Source organism: Styela clava, chromosome 9 (genome assembly GCF_964204865.1).
Source record: "Styela clava chromosome 9, kaStyClav1.hap1.2, whole genome shotgun sequence".
Taxonomy (NCBI): Eukaryota; Metazoa; Chordata; class Ascidiacea; order Stolidobranchia; family Styelidae; genus Styela; species Styela clava.
In genome coordinates, this window is record NC_135258.1 from 3,474,390 (window position 1) to 3,496,570 (window position 22,181).

At 37.2% G+C, this 22,181-nt stretch overlaps 1 protein-coding gene across 1 annotated transcript; it reads left to right on the forward strand.

Moving 5' to 3' along the window:
• The first annotated feature begins 6,721 nt into the window (after positions 1 to 6,721).
• Positions 6,722 to 22,149, forward strand: LOC120339409 (uncharacterized). Its single transcript, XM_078116309.1, has 12 exons — positions 6,722 to 6,877; positions 8,472 to 8,541; positions 10,042 to 10,328; positions 11,085 to 11,187; positions 11,591 to 11,763; positions 12,805 to 12,906; positions 14,032 to 14,089; positions 14,551 to 14,669; positions 15,812 to 15,929; positions 17,156 to 17,346; positions 18,731 to 18,884; positions 19,194 to 22,149. The coding sequence occupies exons 1-12, from the start codon at positions 6,748 to 6,750 to the stop codon at positions 19,903 to 19,905; spliced, it is 2,217 nt and encodes a 738-aa protein (XP_077972435.1). The 5' UTR covers positions 6,722 to 6,747; the 3' UTR covers positions 19,906 to 22,149.
• The last annotated feature ends 32 nt before the right edge of the window (positions 22,150 to 22,181 follow it).

Genomic DNA, 22,181 nt, shown 5'->3' on the forward strand with positions numbered 1-22,181 from the left:
GTTTGCCACCTCGTCATATTTTAATACAAGAGAGCTATGCTCAAATATATCAACACATAGTGGTAAATTCGGAGGATGACGTCATAGCACAAAAAAAAAAAAACTAATCCTATATATCTCACGGGTATATTTGAAAGAAATAAAAGTAATAGCCTTCTGACAAAAAAAAGTCAATCTTCAACCACTGAAAATTTTGAAAGACGATTTTATAATGATGAAGAAAACAAATAAGAGCAACAACATAATATCAAAACGATCAATAGGTCCAATCACGTGTCCAATTATAAGCGAAGCGAACTACATAGTACAACTACATAGGCGTTTTTACATTGTCAAGAAAACAAATATATCCATAGGTCCATGTGTCCAACAAGAAAGCGATGCTCAAATATATGGACACGAACACAAATACGAAGTCGTGAAGGTATGCAATCTGTCACAGTAGACTACCGCCACAAGGTGCGCAATTTTTATTTTGATGAAATCATTGCACACTTAGAATCAGATTTACATAATTATCCCGGGGGAGAGGAAACACGATAGGACGGCTTAACCATATAGCAAACTACAGCCTCTCGTCCGACAAAACTTTTTGAAATAAATAGGAGTAGTAGCCTCTCAGTGAAAAATACAATCTTTGGCCACTGAAAATTTTAAAGCAATTGGTCCAGTAGCTAATGAGGGAGGCGACTTTTTCATACAATAACAACGAGGAGAAAAATACCAACAAGAACAACAACGTGATAACAAAACGATATATATGTACGTTTCGTGTCCAAAAAAGAAGAGTTAGGTGCAGTGCCGAGAAACGCAAGCTGTCGCCCTTGAGTTGAGACGCAAAGTTTTTCCGCCGAACGTTTGACGACGCAACAAAAAAAAATTGCTGTGTGTTTATCTACATAGAAAAGCTTGAAGCTTGAATTATATCAAGATACATGTATAAAACATAAAGTCAGATTTGGGGTAGGTTATTTCTTAGTATTTCTAAATGAACTTAAAATAAACATATCCAAAGAAAACATATAGGAATACTAGTGGGAATATAAAAACTATAAAAAGAATCTGGTTTAGAAAAATTACACACTACCTTGCGACATGAAATCTGCTCCTATTCCCCACTCTGGATATTTTGTACAAAGTCACCACCAAAAAATATTTCTCCGCTAACGCTTAAAATAAGTAATCATCCAGTAAGGGTTAAGTTAAGGTTATGAATGTAGATTGCGCTGAAAATTCAAATTTTTAAATCATCCTTAAAAATCTCGGCGGGGGTGTTTTTCTCAATTCACCCCCTTTTTCTACTAGTGGCGATGGCTTCGTACAAAAGATCCTGAACTCCGAGAAAACGCGAATCCGGTGCCGGATACCGACTCCAGTCACCACTCCTAATTTAATCTTTCATCTCGTAAACATGACATCAATTTCACGGACCATCGGTCGTACATGCCCTCCAGCCATCACGTCTTCCTTTAACTAAGTTAGCTGCCTGCGGCGTTTTAGAGGATTTACTGTACAGTATTACTAAATCACGGGATTTGGGAAAGGTATGAGAAGTTGTTTGACAACTCTTAATATTATTGTTATTTTTGAGAGAATGGGATTGTTAGCTATTTTTGTGGTTTTGTTGCGAGTTATATAATATTCACTATTCTTCTATTAAATATTTGGTGCATTTTTAAAGATAGGACGTGGAACAGTACTTATTCGGAGGATAGGCCCGTCAGTAATGTTTTTATGTGAATGATAATTTTGAATTGTCTGATTCAATCTAATATTCCTTATCATCACGGTGGAATGTGTTGTGTTAAAATGGAAAGACTTTTAGATTCGGTATGCGTAGGAAATAAACCTAAAGGATTTGAATTGGAAATATTTCTATAACGGATTAACGGATTTACTGTGGGTAGTTTCTGAGATGATTTTTGAAGTAATATAACTTTCACCATCTATGATAGATTTGTGAGGATAGGGATAATAATTTGCGAAAAATGTTTTTAAGCGAATGATATAAATGTGTAATTCTACATTGTCTGATTAAATGTAATATACGCTATCCTCACGGTAAAATGTTGTTGTGTTAAAATGGAAAAAATTTCATACTCCCATAGTATATGTACCAGGTTAGGGTTAGGGCACAATTTTATTTCGACTTTCCGTATTTTAGTTCTATTACGAGTTCGGGGACTATCTGTGTTAGCCAAGTGAATATACCCCCTGCCCATAGGTTTCAGTCCCTTTACACAACTTGATGTAAAGTAGGAAAACATAATTATTTACCTCCATATTGGCACATACACTTCTGAAGCGCCGATTATCAAGTATAGGACTAGGTGGGAAAGCCCTGTTAGTAATCATTTTAGGCAAATAAAATCTTAGATAAATATTCATTGCCTATTGAAAATGGTATTCTCTATTATTATGTATAATGTTGTAGCAAAAAAAATAAAAATAAGAAACAATATAAGACTCGGCATACACGTAGAAACGCATGAAATTGAAAACATCGTTTCAGATGATCGATCGAGACTCCATTACTAAAATCATGTGATGATGAAGTGAAAAATAAAGTTGCTCAACAGCTTTCACTTTTAATATTATTGTGATTTGGGGCGAATGAATTATGGGTAATTTTTGAAGAATATTCATCTAGGTTATCATAATCGCAATTTTTCCATTTTAGGATTTGTTACATTTTTAAGTATAGAACTAGGCGGCAAAGTCATGCTTTGACTTTCAATATTATTGTGATTTAATTTAAACGGAATTATGAGTAATTTTGGGGGAATATAGGTTATCATATTCACAATTTTTCCATTAAGAATTTGTTTTATTTTCAAGTTTTGGACTAGGCTGGAAAGCCTTCCTTCTAGAAATTTTAGAAGAATAATATCTTGGATAATTCTACATTGTCTATTAAATATATATAATATTCCATATTGGTATATAGTTCGTTGTTGCGGGAAAAATAAAAACAATATCAGAATTGGTATACGTAGAAACGCATGGAATTGAAACTATCGTCCCTGATGATCGATACTAAATTACTAAAATCATGTGATGAGGAAGCGGAGAACAAAGTTGTTCGGCGGCTATAACTTTCGATGGTATTGTAATTTTAGTCGAATGGAATTATGGGTTGCTTTTGAGGTGTATTTTTTGCCAGTGATGTTAATATTTGGTGGATAGCCCTGTCAGTAATATATTATATGCATAGAAAGAACGGTACTCCTGAAGTATGCGTACCAAGATGTCGCACAACCTGAACCCTAACCTGGTACACAACCTGAGTTCAGGTTGTGCGCCATCTTGGTGCGCATACTTCAGGAGGTCCAAAAGAACATTACCAAACTCGGAAAGTTCACTATCTTTCTATTCAATACTTGATAGATTTTCATGGGGGCCGGCTAGTAATGTTTTGAGGTGAATATTATCTTGGATAACTCTACATTGTCTCTTCAACATAATATTCGTTATTGTTATTATGTAGAATGTTGTTGCGGAAAAAATAAAGACAATGCCAGATTCGGTATGCGTAACAACGCATGGAATTGAAACTATCGTTTCAGAAGGTCGATGCAACATTACTAAATATCATGTGATTTATGATGGCAAGAATAACTTGTTCGGCGGCTTTAACTTTTTATGGTATTGTAATTTTAGTCGAATGGAATAACAGGGATTTTTTGAGGTAGTTATGTATTTTGTAAGAAAAAAAATAGTATTTATTATTTAGCCAGTAGGCGGATATGGTATTCTTAGAAAGGTGAGCCACGCTTAATTTGTTCGACGAATTTCCCTAATTTATATTATTCCCTATTTTAGTAGAAATTTCGATATATGTATAGAAAAACGGAGAATGCTGTTTTTGATGGAAAGGATTACGATACGATTGTGTTGATAAACAGCAGATTACGGTATTTTCACGCGACCAGGGCCATATATTGATTTGTGGAAGTAGAGTTAATAATATTGCGCAGTTTGGACGTGTGAGACAAGTTTCTGGAAAGGAAACAGAATTTCAAGCGGGCTCGATCGAAGTTAGGCCAAGGGCAAAAACGCTCGCACAATATCTAGTGTCGACGTTTCAATTAGAATACTTTATTCCTCAAAAGTGATTGTCAAGTGGCGAGACAGCGCTGGGCTAAACTATTAGCGCGTAATAAGCGCACATCTATTCAATTATCCGAGTATTTTAATGTCACTGCAAATATCATTGCTTTAGAGCAAATAATGTAATATTTGTGCAGAATAAGTAATAGACGATCAGAATCATTCACATCAATATTTAGATCATATGCGTATTCAGGGGCTTGGGGTGGATTGGGGCGGGAATATTTAGATGAAAATGCACGCTTTTATACCTCGAATAACGTCGACAGGAAAGTACGTCTACAGATCGATTATTTAAGATATTGTTTGATATCAGTGGCTACCCTTATCTAGCCATGTTCGGAACAAAAAGCACGAGTAAGCGTCGTAATAGGTCATTGTACAAAAAAAACATTTGCCCTCCATCAACAAAATTTTGGGATGACTACGCTCTTATCAAACGAAAGTCTGTTACGATAATCCATGGAATGCCTCGTTAGGGGAAGCATGAAACAACTCATAAAACCTATTATTATACCCAACGTATACCCGTGATCTCACGAGAGGCCATGGTTGGTAATATGAATGAATCATATTATTGCCTTTCCTCTCCAACGAGATAAAAATAAAACCCTGTTCTCATTTTGGGATCCTTTGAAATCATGTTACGATTTATGACGTGCTTAACACAGGTGTACAACTATGCAATATAAATTCCCAGTTGGTCGTTAAAATAGAAAATTATAAAACCAACAAATCCAACATAAGCTGGTAAACTGAGAAGAAGCAGTGGTTCGCTTTATGATTGAATCGTCTTATCGGCTTTCCTCTCCCACGGAATAAATGTGATAATCTCATCCTAATCGTGGAAACCTGTGAAAGTATGTTACGATTTATGACGTGCTTAACACAGGTGTACAAGTAGGCAATATAAATTCCCAGTTTACTGTAAAATAGATAATTTCCTTATCTCTCAACTACGTCGTAAAATCTCCAAACCCAACATGGGCTGGTAACCTGGCGAGAAGCTCGTGGGTCGCCTTATGTATCAGCCGTCTTATTGGCTTTCCTTTTTCGGGATAAATATGAAAATCCGATAATATTTCAAATCCATGCTCCCGAAAAACAAACGAGAATATCGGTCGGAGAATATCGAGAATATCGATCAAAACTGCGGTTTCGATTTATGACTCTATAGTGACACCATGTGTCCCATCACTAATTAATTAATAACTCGCTAATTATACGAAATAATTCATCCAAAAGCAATAGGCTTCTGGTCCGAAATATGATGAATGCACATGCAAAATTTGGAGCAGATTCAACTTCGCTTTTGTGAGATATCGCGTGCATCTAACAAACAGACAGACAAAATCAAGATCGATAAGTAATAACTGGCTAACTAATCCAATACACGACATGGACTGGTAATAGCAAAATTAATGTATATAAATATTCGTAATTCTTGAAACACTACGTATTTTTTCATGACAAATAATTTACGACGTGCTAATCGCGGATATACAAGAAGGCAATATAAATTCCAAATACATTGTAAAATGGACGATTTCCTTGTACAAAATGGTCGTAAATTTTTTACAGAGCTCTTAATATTTTTCTTAGTTTACGTTCCGGGACGCAATAAACGAGAACTATTTGAAATCTCATAAAACTTTTAAATTTTAGGATTTTTTCTATTGATTTCACGCATTGCTTAAAATTCTAGTGGCCGAATCACGGAGAATAAAAAATGAAATCCTTTGTAATTATTATTAAATTAGTAAATATTTATTTAGGGTTTGGGTTAGAAATGCAGATTGCGCTGGTAATTGAAATTTTTAAATCATTCCTGACTCTATCAGGATGATTACTAATTTGTTATTCAATAACGGGTACTCCCGAAGTATGTGAGCCAAGATGGCGGACATCGGAACATACTATGTGTACCAGGTTAGTGTTAGGCCATAATTTCAGGTACAAATACTACGAGAGTCACTTGGCTAGTCCCCAAACTCGTAATAGAACTGAAATAAGAAAATTATGACCTAACCCTAACCTGGTACATATACTACGCTCCAGTGTCCGCCATCTTGGTTCACATACTTCGGGAGTACCCAAAAACGTGTCGGGATGTTTTTCTTTAATCTCACATTTTTGCAATAGTGGTTTGCATCAGGGTTAGAGTTAGGAATACAGATTGCGTTTGAAATTGAAATGTTGAATCATCCTAATCTTGACTGGATAATTACTAATTTGTTATTCAAAAACGTGTCGGGGGTGTTTTTCTCAAATCTCACATTTTCGAATTAGTGCCGGGGCTTTGTACAAAAGATCCAGTGTGTAAAACATAAGCTTTAAATAACACCTAAAACCGGGGAAACGAGGCGATTACTGCAATCATGCTTGAATATCTGTCTGAGCGAACGAGGTGTCTTGGCGGCTGCAAAAATTGCAATTGTAACGTCATCTTTGACTTTTTGCTGATTGGTCATTGTCGAGGAAATAAACAAAGAAATCGATGGTCGAGGAAACATCCATGATTAAACATTCTCTTATGCAAAAATTGCAATTGTTACGTCATTTTTGCTGATTGGTCACTGTTAAGGCAATAAACCTTGTTGAGGAAATCGATGATAGAGAAAACATCAATAACTAAACATGCTCTTATTTTTAGATGATTTAAAAATGCATAACACAACCAAATATCTCGTTTTATATTTCTTGCTACTGTATAGCATTATTTCATGCGTCGGACAAAGAAACAATAAGAACACCAACAAGTTTAAAAGTAAGTTTGAATATTGGGAATCAGGATTTCGTGTAGTCTCGTACCATAATAATTTGTGGGCGTGGCTCAACAATTTGTTTCATGTGGCGTTCCCAACCCCCACCCGATTACGTCATGCAACTATTACGTCACTACGGCGTCACAGTAATAAAGCTCGCCAAAATATACGCTGTCATTAGTGAGTACGTTATCGTCGGCATAGATGCCATTTCGGTAATAGCTATAATTAGTCAAGCTATATAACGTGATTGTGACGTCGTTATGACGTAATTTTTGAAAGACGTATTCAGCTGGGGGTTGGAAATGACATATGCAAAAATGGTTATGCTAATTCCACTAGAAGTTTAACTACACCGGGAATCGAATCCAATTCACGTGTTTGACGATTTTCCGACCGTTGTGGGATTATTAAAGTTTATAGTTCACATGTGACTGAACTCTTGGCGCATACTAAAATGAGTTGGAAAATACTTCCCGAATATATATGTGGTAGGTGATTATGAGCGAGAGGATTGCTGGACTCATCACCGCCGTAGGGGGATTCACGTATCCGCTGGTCGGTTACAGCTTCCTCCACGGCCAAGTTCATGCATCTGACACAAAAAAACTAGGCAATTAATCCCATACCCAACATGGTCTGGTAACCGGACGAGGCGCCCTAGTTTGCCATACGCTTAAGCCGTCTTATTGGCCTTTTTTCTTCTTCAGAAAATCTATGTATATAGGATTTTATAATATAATGATGGAATGAGCGCCTGATATTTATGTGTAAGTTATGGACTTCGTGCATACGTGTCTGGCTCATATGAAACTTATGCCTGGTTGACTGTTCTCATATCCAACATTTTCGCCTCTTCACAAGTGGGGCGTGGTATTAAGCTTTTCTGCTGCTGAGTTTCTGATAATGAAGGCTCTTTATATCTAACTTCAAAAATAATTCGAGGGATAAAGAAATTATAAATGTTGTTATACATGAGTGTGAATAAATCAAAGGTCAAGTAAGAGTGAATTAAGGGGTGTTTTGTCTGAAGAAGTTAGATTATGATCTAATGGAAGCTCATAAATATACTTGCTATTTCGTGGAAAGAGATTATGTTATTGGACGCGTAGTGGACATAACGATCGTTTTGTTGTTATTGTTATTATTCCGTCAACACGTTTTGAAGAAATCGCTTTTCTCTTCGAATACTGGACCAATTGCTTTGAAATTTTTAGTGGGTAAAGATAAAAATTTTCTCCAGAGGGCTATTACTTTTTTTTCGTCATGACGTCATCAAAATTATGTGACTCTACGTGCCCATATATTTGAGCATAGCTCTCTTGTTTTAATTCAAGAGTAAAATGTTTGTATTAATAATTGAATCATCAAACTCATATGTACTTCCGTATGTACAACGTACTTCCCGGGACGGCTACCCCCATGGCATCCTCTGTTTACAAAGAAAAGACCGTTTTTTTGCCACAGGATAGAGACCCTTGAGAGATAAACGTAAAAACACTTGCCTTGAAACTTTATGACGAGGAAATGAGCGCAGTATTATCGTTTTATGCAAGTTGTAAATTTGCAATAAATTAGTTTTATTTATTCCTACAGGTGGAGGCAAATTTATACCAGGGAAAACGAAACTATCGAACAAGAATTCATACAACCCAAGAGCAAAAAGGTGGGTCAATCAAGCAATATCCTCATTTTTTTGAGGAAAAAAGGCAATTTTTTTTGTAATATGACGTTATACAACGCTTAATTGCACTTTTTGCTCCGAACAAGGCCAGTTTAAAGCAGGTACTGACTACACATTTCAACAAAATCTGAAAAAATATTTTAACATATTCACTTTGCTGTCGGAGTTACCCAAGCATTATAATCGCGCATTTTCATTTATCTTGATTGGTTCATTTGGAGGATTGATTTTTCGCTATGACGTCATCAAAATTATGTGACTCTACGTGCCCTTAGATTTTTGATAATGAGTCAAAAACATCGGGTTATCAATGAATCCGATTAAAAAAAGAGCAAAAATCGTACGAATTTGTCTTTCCCTGCAAATGACGCAAAATCGCTTTTCAAAAAATGAAGAATTTTAGGGGGAAGGAGGCATTCTCTGGCTACGCCTATGTTGCATGTCTGTCTGAACGAACGAAGTGTCTGAGCGGCTGCAAAAATTGCCATTGTTATGTCATTGTCCATTTTTGCTGCCAAACGTTTTTTCCAAGAATTGCCGCTTTGTGAAAATACATTCTACAAGAACGGTTATTTGATATTGGTATTCTAATTGAAGAGCTGCCAGCGATTTGTTGATCAGCATTTACTGAAATATACTGATGGATTACCTGGTACCACAAAGCGTTTGCATGCAACTTCTCTACCGTGTTTCCCCGAATACAAGACAGGGTCTTATTTCAATTTTTTTTTCGAAAAACAACACTAGGGCTTATTTTTGATGGATTTCTTTTCTTTTCATTTATTTTTATTTTCATTTATCAAAAACAAAATTACAAAGCAGAGAATTACGAAATTTCCAAATATACAAAAATGAAAACCGATATCCATATACTCATAAATAGCACGTTTTTATTTAAAAAAAATCTGCTAAGTCTTATTTTTAAAGTGAGGGCTTATATTAAAATCCTTCCTAAAATTCAGGTCTCACTTTCAGGCTAGGTTTTATTTTCAGGGAAACACGGTATCAGTGATGTTTTTGTTAAATACTTTGGCCAAGAACGATGAATCTAATTATATAAGTGTCACATGTTAAGATAGGATTTACATATTTATCTTATCTTTGGGGGGAAGCCGATAAGACGGTTTAACCATATGACGAACCACAGCCTCTCGCCCGGCTTTCAGTCGATGTCAGTTACGGTATTCTTGCAGAAAAAATAAACAAGTCATCGATGCTGGGGGAAACGTCCATGGCGCACTATTTTTCCAAACGTTATTTCCAAGATTTGCCGCGTTGTAAAATTCCATTCTTCAAGTCCATGCATCTGAAAACAAATGACTGGACGAGCGGCCGTGGTTCGCTATATGATTAAGCTGTCCTATCGGCTTTCCTTTTCCCCGGGATAAATAGGTTAATCTATTAACGCTGAACTGGGAAAAGATTTCGGTTATTTATGAATACTATCAGTTACTAACCTTAAATCTATTACGCAATTCACAGGCCAACGATCGGAGATGTCCTTCGCAGTCAAGGTCGCGGGAATCCACAAAGGCGACGACCAGGGGCGTCACCAGGAGGAGGCGGAGGTTACGCAGGCGTAGACCACAACGATGCAGATGCCGTAAATCGTCGTAACTACCTTAACAATTTGAAGAATAACAACAAAGCAAATAACAATAATCACAGGTCTACCGGTTCTGGCAACCAAGTTCAGTATCCGAATGTTGGGAAGATTGTCCCGCCACTCAGAAGAACGGAAGGAGAGAATCCCCCGTTTGCGCCTTCATGTTAGTACAGTTTGCATTGAAAACCCCTCGTGTCTCCACTTTTCAGCTTATTTTAAAATAAACCCCTGTTCGAGGCTTTTTATAGGTTAATTTATATCAAAATCCCTCGTTTACGACTTTTCGTTGGTGACTTCAAATTGAAATCCCCAGTTTGCGTCTTTATGGGATTCTGATTTAAATAAGAAATCCTCATTTGCAGAACTTGTGTGTATTTTGCATTTAGAATGTGCTTATCCTCTCAGCTGATTCTAATTTGCATTAGAATTCTTGTGTCTATTTCTATATTAATGCTCCCATTTGCGAACACTTGCTTTTAAAGCCATATATGAATCTTATACAGTGAGTAACAGGCGGTCTGTAGACCACAAACCGGCCTTCAAGCCATCTGGTGTTGCCCTCATATTTTCCCCATCAGGCATCAAAACCGAATACGACAGTTTATGTTTAAAAAGTCGCTCACGTGGGTAAAACTACAGGTCTTTTTTGATCCTGTCGCTGCGTTAAATCTTTGCCGTTGTGCCCAATGTCTTAATCAGACGCATTATCTCTCCTTGTCTACTATATTTGTTGTGTGGCCGAACTAGATATCTGAAGTTGGTTACATGACCCATAAACACCTCTGAGCTATTCCCATACCCCCTATATCTGAATTGATGATCTGACGAAAAGCCGCGAAGCACCGAATGATGAAACGACTTTCCCCTTCTTAGAGATAAATATGAAAATCGTATCTTCATCTATTCTTATATATTCCAGGGACTCACTGTGTCATTTCAATTCAAGTCAGCATAGCATGGGTCGTTGTGAAGAGCCCGCATTATCCAAACAAGTTCCAGGGACAAGTACAATGCAGTTGGATGTAAGTACATAATTAGAAATCTCGATTTCTTGCCTTTGCTCCAAGCAAGGCTCTTCGCTGGTGACCGAGACATTCCAGTTAGAGAACTCGTGTTGCTTCGAATCTTAAATAAATTTTGACCCGCGCCCGGGAAATCTAAATCTCGTTTTTTGTAATAATGATATTTATAAATTTTAATCTCAATTATTAGATAGATGATCTCAGACCTTCACTTAAAACAACGTAAGAAGCTTCTGTTTCAGAATCTTTCGCAATCAGCCTGGCCCATCGAATTCATCTGATTCTGTGTCAGATAGTGTGTGTCATAAATAGCTTTTCCTGTTTTATATGGTCGTTTCATCGCAGAAACACACAAACTGACGCTTTTGTTCTTTCTGTCCCTAAATTTTCTTTGAAATCCTAGAGCCACCGCAATGGAGGGGTACAGAGTCCGTCTCTCATTCAAGGACCTGGATCTCCTCGTACCAAATAATAATGGCTGTGGAAGTCAGTTTGTCGAAGTCATTGATATGGACTTGCAGAAATCTCAAGCCAGGTTCTGTGGAACCGATCTACCCGGAGATTACGTGTCTAACGGTGAGTTTCTATTGAAGAACTTAAAATCACTTTGAATTCATCAAAATTAGCAAAATAATCACTCAAAATATTTAATTAAAAGTATAAGAAAACCGATACTATAAGTACAATTACTACTGTCGCACTTAGGGTATACATTGGAAAATAATGCAACCCTCCACATGCAGAAAAGGGGATAAATCGAAATAGCTCTCAGTGCGTGAATGGTCGCTTGTCACTCTATTATCAATTCTTATTTGCTATCTGCTCAGAATAGAAGCTTGTATACTACTAAACTTCGTTTATTGAGAACAGCGGCACAACTTAACAATACAACTTAAACAGTGACCATAAACAAACGTCTACAAGTTAACACAACTGTATGTCGACTGGTGAGCCAGACGAATAGATGAGATGCATTGTGCCGCAACAATTAGTTGTCGCACTACTCATCATTTGAGTAATCACATTCCGTCACACTCGTCACCATAACGCGCATCATTAGCTCAAAGGTGCAAGTAAACACGTGAGATCAGATGATAATAGGCTCTCATATTCATCTGGAGAGAGAAATTCCGATGAGAAGGCTTATTCATATGACCTCTCATTCAATTGTGTGTAGGAATGCTTAAGTCTATTGTTCAAAGTGAATAAAAAGTTAATGAAAGTAAGCCGTAACCGCTACGTGAACCTTCCTTAAATGGTGAAGTGTTCAGCAGCAATCCTCTCGCTTATAATTATCTCCCACAGGATTCGAACCTGCAATCTCATGCAAAGTAACCGGCAGGATTATAGCAAGCAGTGATGGGTATTTTTGAATGTCTAATGATTACAGAATCGAATCGAATATTTTAAAAAGATTGGAGAATTTACTTAAATACAGCATGGCGGCGCTTCGAAATGATTGCCTTAATTTTAACCGATTTAAATAATTCACTATTCGATTCGAAATGCCCAGCCGTAATAGCAAGTCTATTGTCACTTTAAAAAAAGATTCCACCTTGTTTAAAAGGTGTGCCTGCAGCAGAATATCTTCTCCTAACGCATGTTTATCGTCTTCAGGTAACAAGCTGCGATTGGATCTTCAAGCGGATGCGATAGCAACCCCGTATCGAGGGTTCATGGCTGCTTTCAGGGCAGATAAAGAAGTTCCTGGAAGAAGAGGTTTGTACTCAATACATTCACATTGATATCACGAGAGCATTTTTGTCATAATATTTTACTATATGGCGCTCCCTGATTATGTGCACCAAGATGGCGCACAACCTGAACTCTAACCTGATACACATACTATGTTCAGGATGTGCGTCATCTTGGTGCATATACTTCTGGAGCTATATGAGGATTTCGTCTTTGGATCTTAACTTCCAATAATGTAATTTGTTCTATAAATTTGATTTCTGCGGGACTAATTACTTATTTTTCATACTGCAAGAATGCTGTAGTAAGTGTGGAGATAATTATCTTAAGTGATTCAAGAGTTTTGCTGCACACTAACACAAATATGTTTCTGTAACGTTTCTGACCATGGTCAGACGAAACGTTACTGTTTTATGTTAGTGTGCGAAATTTGTGCCACAAAATATACGTCAAGTACGTCGAAGGTGTTTTTCCTCATAGTATGTCGTTAGCAATTATAAAGTATTCTTCGTTCAAAACACCGTCTTCTTGACTAACCAACGGTCAAATATGGGCGAATAATACAACATGTTACGTGTGAAAGCATCATAGAACTAGATCATGTTCATCACTAATTGAAACGCCTCCGGCGTCATATGATATGTGATTAGGTAATACTGACTAGACTGCGCAAGGCATTTGGCAAATTTAGCTCGTAAAAATACCTTCGACAGAGCTATCTTTATATTCGTCGACACTTTACTGATTCTTGTTTTTTAAAAAACTTAGTTTGAACCCAAATCACACTGTGTTGATATCACAGATTATTTATTTGGGGTTGAAATATTATGCCTACCATCCCAGCCAGGGTATAGTTGAAACGTGTAGGCAGTGCCGAGTTGGGTCTTCTAAGCCAGTGGTGAATATACCCCCTGCCCATAGGTTTCAGTTCCTTTACACAACTAGAATTAAAGTAGGCGAACAAAATTAGTTACCTCCATATTGGCACATACACTTCTAGAGCGCCCATAATGAATACCAACATCGAACTCATGTTATGCCACATCACTCATGATGCGTTGCCGTAGTGTCTGCTGCTCTAGAGCCTTGTTTATAGCATTTTGTATATTAATATAAATTGTACTAATCTTTCATCAAAATTTGTTTTAGAAACGAGTTACTTTGGACAAGGAATCCCGGCCGGCCCTTACAATCCGTTGACACAAAGGTAAGAATATTTGTAATGGTTCATCAAAACCCTGCTTCATTCAGAAATAACGGAGACATTTCTCATTAAGGTCACTGGCTACTAAAAATTTAAGAACTATAGAAATTTGCAGTGACGAATTGCGTTAGTAAGAATTGATTGGCGCGGTACTCGGAACAGCTCCATCCAACAAGTCCATAATACCATTTAACAGCTATGAAACTTGGTTGTTTTCGACTTTGACTTAATACTAGATTGCCCTTTATTACCGCCGCTTTCCCACCTTGGCTCGGCATTTATTACACCTAGACTCAAGGTGAAAGGACTCTATGTCAGTAGAGAAAAACGATAGGCATGAGATTTGAGCGGAAAAGTTTTCACTCTCGACGCCAACACAATTGGGTACAACGCCCCAACCCTTGAGCCATCGCTTATGGGAATGAAAAAAAAATTAATAAATCAAAACGTAAATATGTTTTCAGCCCTCCATCCAACCCAACAAACCTACTACCATTAAGAAGACGAATCACGAGGCCAACGACCACGCCTGGGATACCAGGACAGAAGATATATGGAGCAAGGAATCAGCCGAGATATGAAAGTACATGCTTTAATGGTTTTCCTAATGTTGCATTTTAATTTATATTTTCAAATTTAGCTGTCTACGATATTTCAATATTTTAATTTACATCTGCATGGGAGAATTTTCTCTATAACTTTCTATGTTCGATGTTTCATTCTTCTTTGGGTTGGGAGTTAAATTTCAACGGAAACTAAACATTATAGTTTCCAAACCAAAACTCTGGTTATACTGGAATTAGAGAGACATCGTGAAAGTTCCCAACACAGAGACAATTTTAAGGGATAAACGGGAGTGGGAGAAAACCTTTATCGGCTCCAGAGCCCAGCATGAGCCGGGAGGCTAGTGCATTGAAACTCCTACATAAAATATTCCACCCTGGCAAGGGTCAACCCCAACTTTATTAATATAAATTTTTTAATCGAAAAAGGAGGTGAACGAAGAAAATACTCTAATAACATATGCTAATTAGTTGAGTCCTAGTGGATCTTAACCTTTGAGAGCCTGCCGAACCCCTAGTTTTTTATGGGAGCTTTCGTCGAACCCCAAACATTTTAAACAGTTTAAACTAGGGGCGCAAACCTAATAGATCTTTTTTTAATTGAGTCTTTGCATAATGTCACAATTCCCGAATCCCTTTTATATAGTTTAAATATGACCTGTTGGGGAAGTTTTCTTGTGAAGGAAAAAAAATCAGTTATGCGCCTAGAATTGTGGCCCATCGTCAACTGTTCTGTGGTCCCTTTGCCGGGCCATGACCTCCCAACCGGTTGGAAACAGCTGATTTAGACTAAATTTTCAACGGAATGGCAAGTATATTTGTTAGCTTTCGATACACAATATCCGGCACTCCTGTAATATGTGCACCAAGATGGTGGACACCTGAACATAGTATGTGTACCAGGTTATAGTTTGGACATAATTTTGTTCAAATTTTTCTTATTTTAGTTCTATCAAGAGTTCGGAGACCAATGACTCCCGTTGTATTCGTACCTGGAATTATGGCCCAACCCTAACCTGGTACACATACTACTTTCCGGTGTCCGCCATTTTGTTGCCTATACTACATGACTACCCAATATCCTAATACTCTCCGTATTAAGATTTACATCACAAGTCTCCATTCGCCTTTTAAACACTTCAAATATGACCAATCTATTCAGATCCCGAGAAAGATCCAGAAGAGGACGCTCTTGATTCATCAACCACTCATCTCTACATCATCATTGCGGTTATTCTTGTAATTCTCGTTGCAGCTGCAGCAGCTTATGTATTCAAAAGGTAAGAAAGTCCAAACTAAATAATAGAATAAACAACATCAAGAAATCAAAAACAACAGCAATTTTTTGAAAAATTGTAGATGCATTTCGTGCCCAATAACTAATAAATTGAAAAATTCTTAATTTGCACGCACTAGTACAAAAAGAAGACAAATTTTTTTATATTATCCAGAAAAACATTTCTTACCATGCAAGAAAAATCGCACCAATTCAAAGTTCACTCGATACATAGATAGATAGATAGATAGTTTATTTCGAAAACTCCATAACAAACCTAAATTTAAAATGGAGAATTCTGGAGGGCAAGCAAAACCTACAAAAAAGTTTAAAACATGAGGTATCTCATGTGCCTGCCCACCAGCACGCACACAAAAACACAAGCCCAATTAAATGAGGCTTGGGCCAAACTTAAAAAAACAAAATACACGATAGTAATAAACTTTCGGGCTGTTATACTCTCTTTCAACAATTACGTTGATAATGACCAATACCTACAACCTCATGCAAAGATAATGTGGGTAGTGGAATGTAATAAATTTGCGACGATAGTCATACTCATGAAGCCATGAAAGCTTTAAGAAAAACCAAGCCATGAAAAACTACACTGATTGCTAGATTGGGCATTGCGGAAAAGGTGATAAGTGGTTTAATATACAAACAAACGCAAAACCATGGCGGCAAATTCGGTGTGCGGACACTCATAAAAGCAATTATTAGGAAAAACACTAATCACACGTGAGCAGGTCTGTAGCCTAATTGATACATTGACGTGGCTAACATTGTTAAAACAGTACCGGTATACACACAGAGAGAACAAATCAAAAATATGCCACTAAATGAATGTTTAAAAATGTTACACTGTAAGTTACACTGCAAACTATTTACACATATAGTTGAATACTCAGTATTCAAGCGGAATTTCTAGAAATAGCAGTATATCATACTCTTTGTCACAAAATAAAATATCTGAATCAATCCCTGTTGTATTCATCTTTCGATTCTGTTATGATGTCCGTATGTTACCTTTATACATACATACTGAGAAATATTACTTATCCAGAATTTATTTATTACTACGAAACTAAAAATAATCTAATTTATATTTTACGTACATCTAATTTACTATATTATGTATGAACTGGCTCTTTAATAAAACCACCAGAAAGAGATGATTTCTTGACAAATGCAATGATCTCATTACATACTAACGCTTCACCCTTTTTCCAGGTACTTTTTCAAGACATTCATGGCCTGGCGTAAAAAGAGGAAGAACGGGGGTGAAGAAATGGAAATGCAGAAAACTGAGGGGGTGTACGGAATCACCAAACAAACTGGTTTACCGGGTAATGTACCGCTCCCTCCACCACCAAACCAACCTCTAACACCATTGCAACGAAGACAAAGCGTCTCGTTTAAAGGTTTGTTTTTTCTGTTAGCAATAATTACCTCATCTAAAAGCGCGACCATGTGGCACATTGTGCTAAGCGTCAGAAATACGCTCGCCACCGCACCTCTGCATGAGTTCGTATCCATACCATGCAGAGGTAGTTATGTGCGAGAGGATTGCTAGACTCCTCACCGCCGTAGGGTGGTTCAAGCGCTGTTCGGTTATGGCTTTTTCCACCATAAAGTCCATGCTTCTGTAAACAAATAACTAACTAATCCCATACCCGACATGGAATTGTAACCGGACGATAGTTCGTGGTTCGCCATATGATTAAGCTGTCTTATCGGTTTTTCTCTTCTCAGTGATAAATATGTAAATCCAATCCTATCTAGTAGAATATCATTTACATATTTATCCCGGGAGAGAGCAAAGACGTGAAACGGGTTAATCATATGGCGAACCACGACCTCCCGTCCGGTCCAAGTTGTGTGTGGGATTAGTTAGCCAGTTATTTTCTCGTTTCATAAGATACATGGACTTGAGTGACAGTCTCAAAGTCCCGATACTTGAGTCGAATCCTTTTCTTTCCAATCGGATAACTGATTTCGATTGAGAGAGAGTGTATTTTATTTGTCAAACCAATAAACACACAATATATGTATACATGTACAAATAATAAATGGACAAATGCTTTTGGTGCATGACTGGAACGATACGACCTTTTGGGGTCATTAGATTGCAACTCTTCAAGGATAAACTTACATATATATTTTGTATATACTATGTATGTTTTGCATCACGCGACGGCAATTGCGGAATTGCGATGGCAATGGAACTAGGTTCGAAATTTTGCAGATTGGTGATTTTGAACCGATAACAGTTTTTTAATTTTGATTGCAAATAGGCGATTGCAATCCCTTCCAATATATCAAAATTTTCCGCGACCCAAACAAGATTTACCGCAGTACTAGCGAAGTGATATGAATAACGATTTCTGGCCACCGACGGCACAGTCCTGATTCGGAATTGTTACTTGCCCTTTAGTGTTTATGATCAAATTTGGAATCGTTATTGAAGAGCGCTGCTACTCGGCTCTTACGATCGAAGTCGCCATTGTTATGTGAGCGCGCCTCTAGATATAGTACTTTGTGTGAAATTAGCGTACTCTTTGCGACATCTGACATTCATTGCGTGCCCACCTGCGACCTCCAGTTCGGGAAGTCCTGGCATAGGCAACTGCTGTTCTGCAGATAATAATTTGAATTTCTTGCGCTCCAGAAGTATGTGCACTAAGATGGCACACAACCTAAACCCTAACCTGGTACACATACTATGTTCAGGATGTGCGCCATCTTGGTGCACATACTTCTGGAGCTATGAATTTCCTATTTATAAGTATTGCTTTCGTGTTTCAGATGGGAATTACTCGGAAAATGGAATGTTCCAAGACCATAGCATGGGAATGTATCCACATAGTTTGCCTCCATCGTATCACAGTTCATTCGGGAATCTGAATCGATCTCATAGTATGGATGACATTTCTAATGGATGGGTGCAGAGAGGAAACGAGTAAGTTAATTCATGTATATTGACTCACCCTGATTATTCTACCAAGACATCTAGGTCCTAGACTAATTTTATTCCTGTACTCCGCTCAGTAAGAACAATCTTTAATACAATGTACAATTTCACAAGAATCAAAAATTTTCCGGTCTAATATTGCCTACCCCAGCGGTTCCCAAACTTTTTGTTCGTGTAGCGTCCAATTATCAGGGAAAAAAATCACGGCGCACTTGCACGAAAAAAACGCTGTATTCGAAAAAATTTGTGGTCGTTAATGCGTACTTTGTTCTCTGAAGCTTATTTACATTTTTCCAGCGAACCAATCTATGAAGACGACGCAATGTCCATCAACTCAATCGCTTCTTCGATTCGATCTTCAAACAGACATCCAGAACATGAAGTTTTCAAGAGACAAAAATTAATGGAACGACAAAACTCATTACGAATGCGCAGAAACAGCTTTGGAGGTGAATTAACACCATCTATGCCACAAAACACAATGTACCCTCTGAACGGCCAGTACCAAGCTAATAGTTTGTACAGTCAGCAAACGCCGTATGGATATGATCCAATGTATGGCGTATATGGATCCCTGCCTTCTTACGGATCTCATGGCGCTCAAGGAGCGATGTATCCAGGATACCCAATGACGTCACGACCATTATTTACGTCATCAACATCAAATTTAGCTGCAAATGATCACAACAACTTTATGATGCAACAATACAACGGTCGTTCGTCTTCTATGTATGACCTCACAACTATCGGTGTTCCTGATATGACATCACAATGGCCAACGAATTTAAATCAACGTCATTCATCTATGACGTCATCAACGAACAATTCAACGTCAACCAATCCGATACTCAAGAAGACGACACCAGACCCGCAAAATGAACTTGCCTTTACAGCACTCAGATCAGCTAAAAGCATGAACGACTTAACAGCTATTAACACCAAACTAAATGAATGCGTTTCATGGACGTTGCCTTCACAGAGAGGAAAAAGCTTCGCTGACTTATCTTGACTCAACGTGTAAAATAAGGAAACTCATTAAAGCCTATTTTATTTATAGATTTATTTGCTCTTTTTCACAGGGTGTTTACATTTCTATCTCAAAATAGGTTCTGTTTTAACAGTCCATTCCCCTTAAAAAGAGTTAGTTACTAGATTTAGAGGTTGGAGATTGTATCTCATTGGGTAATACGGTGGATCACGTTTGACAACATCTAAGCCAAGTTTCAAACTTTATGTTTGCGATGCCAACTCTAAGCAAGCTTTCATAACCAACTTCTACTGACAATCTACCAACCAGGCCAAAAATAATTCAGCATGACGGCTATATGAAGAACAACAACGCTGCCTACACATAAAGAAAAGTTGATTTAACGCCGATTAGACGTTAAAAACAGAGAAAGAATTATTTATGGTGTTATTTCCGCAGTTCTTAGGATATTCACTATTTTACTCTATAAAGTAGGTCCGTTACAAAAATGCAAGTTACTTAATTGAAGGTAGTTCTAGATTTTGAGAAACTTGAATCCTCTCAATCCTGAGCCACACGGTAATGAAGTCAAAAATACAGGGTCCGGGCTTTAAACCAGAAGGACTAAGCCTTCGCCAAAAAAAGGTTTGTGGACTTAATGTGAGTCGAAAAATCCACCCAAATGATTTGACACTATGTATATTATTAAAAAAATTCAGATTGTTTTTATTCGGATTTTTTTTCTTTGCTTTTTCGGGGTGTTTGCAAGTTTATCTCAAACTTCAATTGGTACTAATAATCACTAAATAATTTTATATTTGAGAGAACTCTATACATCCGGTACATCAGGTACCATTGGTACTTTTTGGTGATATGGCACTATTGCTAGAGGATAAATAACCGAGCTAATAGGCCAGTGATTTTCAACCTTTTTCTCTCGCGCCCAACTTTTGTTGTAGAAAATTTATAAAAGAGTACTATTTTGGTGGTATGATGTAAACCAGGAATGAAAACTGACTGGGGTTCGAACCTCAGGTGTGAGAACTTCAATGCCAACTTTAAGCAAACTTTTATAAAGAGGATAAATAACCAAGATAACCTACGGGGCCAGTTGTTCTCAACCCTTTTTCTTCCGTAGCCACTTTTGTTGCACGAAAACTTCTGGCTTATTAACTTTCTCATGCTAGGGCAAAACTACAGTAGTATTTTTTTTTGTAAAGATAGGCATTTCCACTTTAACTTAAAATGTAGATTGTCATTCAGTGACAAAAACAGCATCATTGTTCACTGCGACTACATTGAAGTTTTTCTAATTTATCAATAGCGCAATTTTCAATAGATTTGTGGCTTATTCCACCTGAAATTGTTTTGTGGCCCCGAAGTGCGACATAGCCCATTGGTTGACAACCGGTACCCTCTAGGTCTAGGCCACTGCTGGGCCACAGAAACACTTTCAGGGGGACCACAAACCTATTTAAAATTGCTAGAATTATTAAAAATTTCGGTTTTTATTTGTGTCATTTCGGTTAAATTTTGCTAGTGATATAAGTTAGATTAGATGATTTAGATTTGATAAAAATTTTTGGAGTGAATAAACGATAATAATTTTTTTGTTACTGGGGGTAACTTTCATTCTAATTATCAAAGTCAAAGTGTTTATTTTTGCGGACATAGTTTTTTGCTTGTTTTGTAGTTTTCTCCTTGCATGTAGAAGTGAATGGGTCACAAAATTTTCGTGCAATGAAAATGGGCCACGGAAGAAAAAAGGTTGAGAACCACTTGTCTAGGCCATATCGGGAATCCAAACAACACTGGAATTTCGATTTTTTGTTATGACAGAACGAAGGCCTGTGTCTTGCTGTAGAAATGAGCCTCATCGGCTTCTCTCTCTTCTCAAAAATATTTGAAAAAAATTGTTATTTGCTCAGTAGAATTATTTCTCTCTTATGTAAAATTTAATTAACCTTTTCTGCTAATTTTAACATAATTTGCTCACACTTACTATATGAGAATTGCTGAAAACCGAGAACAAATTGACTCGATGTTGACCTTTTTTATTTAGCGAGATTTCTCTATGTTGGAAATCATTGCGTTGTGGTGACGTAGAATAAAGTTTGGTGTCTCAGTTGACGAAGCTTCTCTCTGTTTTCGAAATTTTCTGGGTTTTCTTCTTGATGTAGCGAATTTTTTCTAGCTATGGTTTAATTTTGGTGAATAGTAGAAACCTGACGTTCCTTGCCACTCGGGAGTATTTTTAATGCACTTAATAAATTTTATTTACACTGATTGTTTATTTGTATGTTTATTGTATTTAAGTA

Bases quoted from the DNA above. Each gene is read 5' to 3' on its own strand.
- LOC120339409 (XM_078116309.1), top strand. From the start codon at position 6,748: ATGCTCTTATTTTTAGATGATTTAAAAATGCATAACACAACCAAATAT. The intron at 6,878-8,471 runs GTAAGTTTGAAT...TTATTCCTACAG, and splicing joins GAACACCAACAAGTTTAAAA to GTGGAGGCAAATTTATACCA. The intron at 11,764-12,804 runs GTGAGTTTCTAT...TATCGTCTTCAG, and splicing joins CGGAGATTACGTGTCTAACG to GTAACAAGCTGCGATTGGAT.